The 1,331-nt window shown below is 50.1% G+C and overlaps 1 protein-coding gene across 1 annotated transcript in view; it reads right to left on the minus strand.

Annotated features, from left to right (window-relative positions):
• Positions 1-645: 645 nt before the first annotated feature.
• Positions 646-1,331, minus strand: part of LOC104991739 (serpin A3-3-like) — a gene marked incomplete at its 5' end in the record, with an annotated part of 5,700 nt that continues 5,014 nt past the window's right edge. The window contains one exon of the mRNA XM_010844333.1: positions 646-840. Within this exon, the coding sequence (XP_010842635.1) occupies positions 646-840 (195 nt within the window). The remainder of the gene's footprint in view (positions 841-1,331) is intronic.

Genomic DNA, 1,331 nt, shown 5'->3' on the forward strand with positions numbered 1-1,331 from the left:
TCTTAGAGTTAAAATAACAGGATGTGTAAGATTTGCTACAAAACAAACCCAAAAGAGGAAAGGGGTTAGGACGTAGGGAATAATTATATTGGCCCCATGTTGATAATGACTGAAGCTGCTGATATGTACGTGACATTATATCATCCTCTCTGTTTATGTAATGTCTGAATTTTTCCATGAAAACAAAACAGTCCTTGAGGGAGAGACTGTGCTTTGTTACCCAATCCGTAATGCATCCTCAGGATGAAGTGGATGCTCCATAGTGAATGTTTTGCAAACACTCTATCTGCTGAGCACATATTAACTTTTCTGTTCATGCTGCATTCAAGTGAAAAGTTCTATTAATTTATATTGTTAAATAGATTTATCATTTAAAATCACTCTAGCCATTATGAAGTAGCCATCATGACATTTGAAAGGTTATAAGGCAAGTTCCCATGATGGGTGTAGCCTCACAGCAGGAGGTGACCCAGAGGATGCAGACTCCCTGTGCATGTAGAGCCCCCAGCATCGTCACTGTCACCTTCCCAGAGGTGAGCAGGTGGGGACAGGCAGGGTGGATCCTCAGTGCCCAGGGGCCAGGCTGCACCCAGGACCTGCGCACCCTGCTCCTTAGGGAGGGGACCCACAACTCAGAGCAGAGCTCTAGGCTTGACTGGGGTTTGTGACTTTCCCCAAAAAGATGATGCTCTGGGTGTCTTTGAGAGCTATGGCAATCAGGAAGGGCCTGTCGAAACGCACAGTGGTTTTCTGAAAGGACAGTTTTTCTATGCCGATTCCCGTGGCAGCAGCTCCTTCCGTGCCCTCCTCGTCCACGTCCAGCGCAGCACCGTGGACCACCTGTGGGGACACCAGAGCAGTACCCACTGGAGACGGGGCAGGCGGAGGTGAGCAGTCACCTAGCGCCTCTAAGGGGGCTGACATTCACCCACCTGCCGCTGGCCTGTCACTCTGGAGTCTGTATGTTCTACTTATTTGTCCTCCCAACAAACTGTCAACTGGTTTGCATAGTTGTGATACACAGATGTGCAAACTGAAAGCCAAGTCTGTGAGTGATGTGTGCAACACCAGAGAGGCAAAGAACAGGGACTCACTCTCCTAACCCAGAGACTGTGCTGCCTCCGAATTCCCCCTATTATATGGGGAGGGGCCAGGTCAAGGCATTTTTCTTGCAGGCAACTGTCCACAGTCCCTCCATGTCGAAGCAACTGATGGGTGAGCACTGCTTGCTACTCCTCTCCTGCCCCAGCTGACGTGTCCCTGAGCCCTCAGCTCCCTTGCCTAGGATTGGCTTCCCAGCCCTGGACCACGAAGCCCCATAGCATCTGTGC

This window comes from Bison bison, unplaced genomic scaffold, assembly GCF_000754665.1.
Source record: "Bison bison bison isolate TAMUID 2011002044 unplaced genomic scaffold, Bison_UMD1.0 scf7180017847955, whole genome shotgun sequence".
NCBI classification, from domain to species: domain Eukaryota; kingdom Metazoa; phylum Chordata; class Mammalia; order Artiodactyla; family Bovidae; genus Bison; species Bison bison.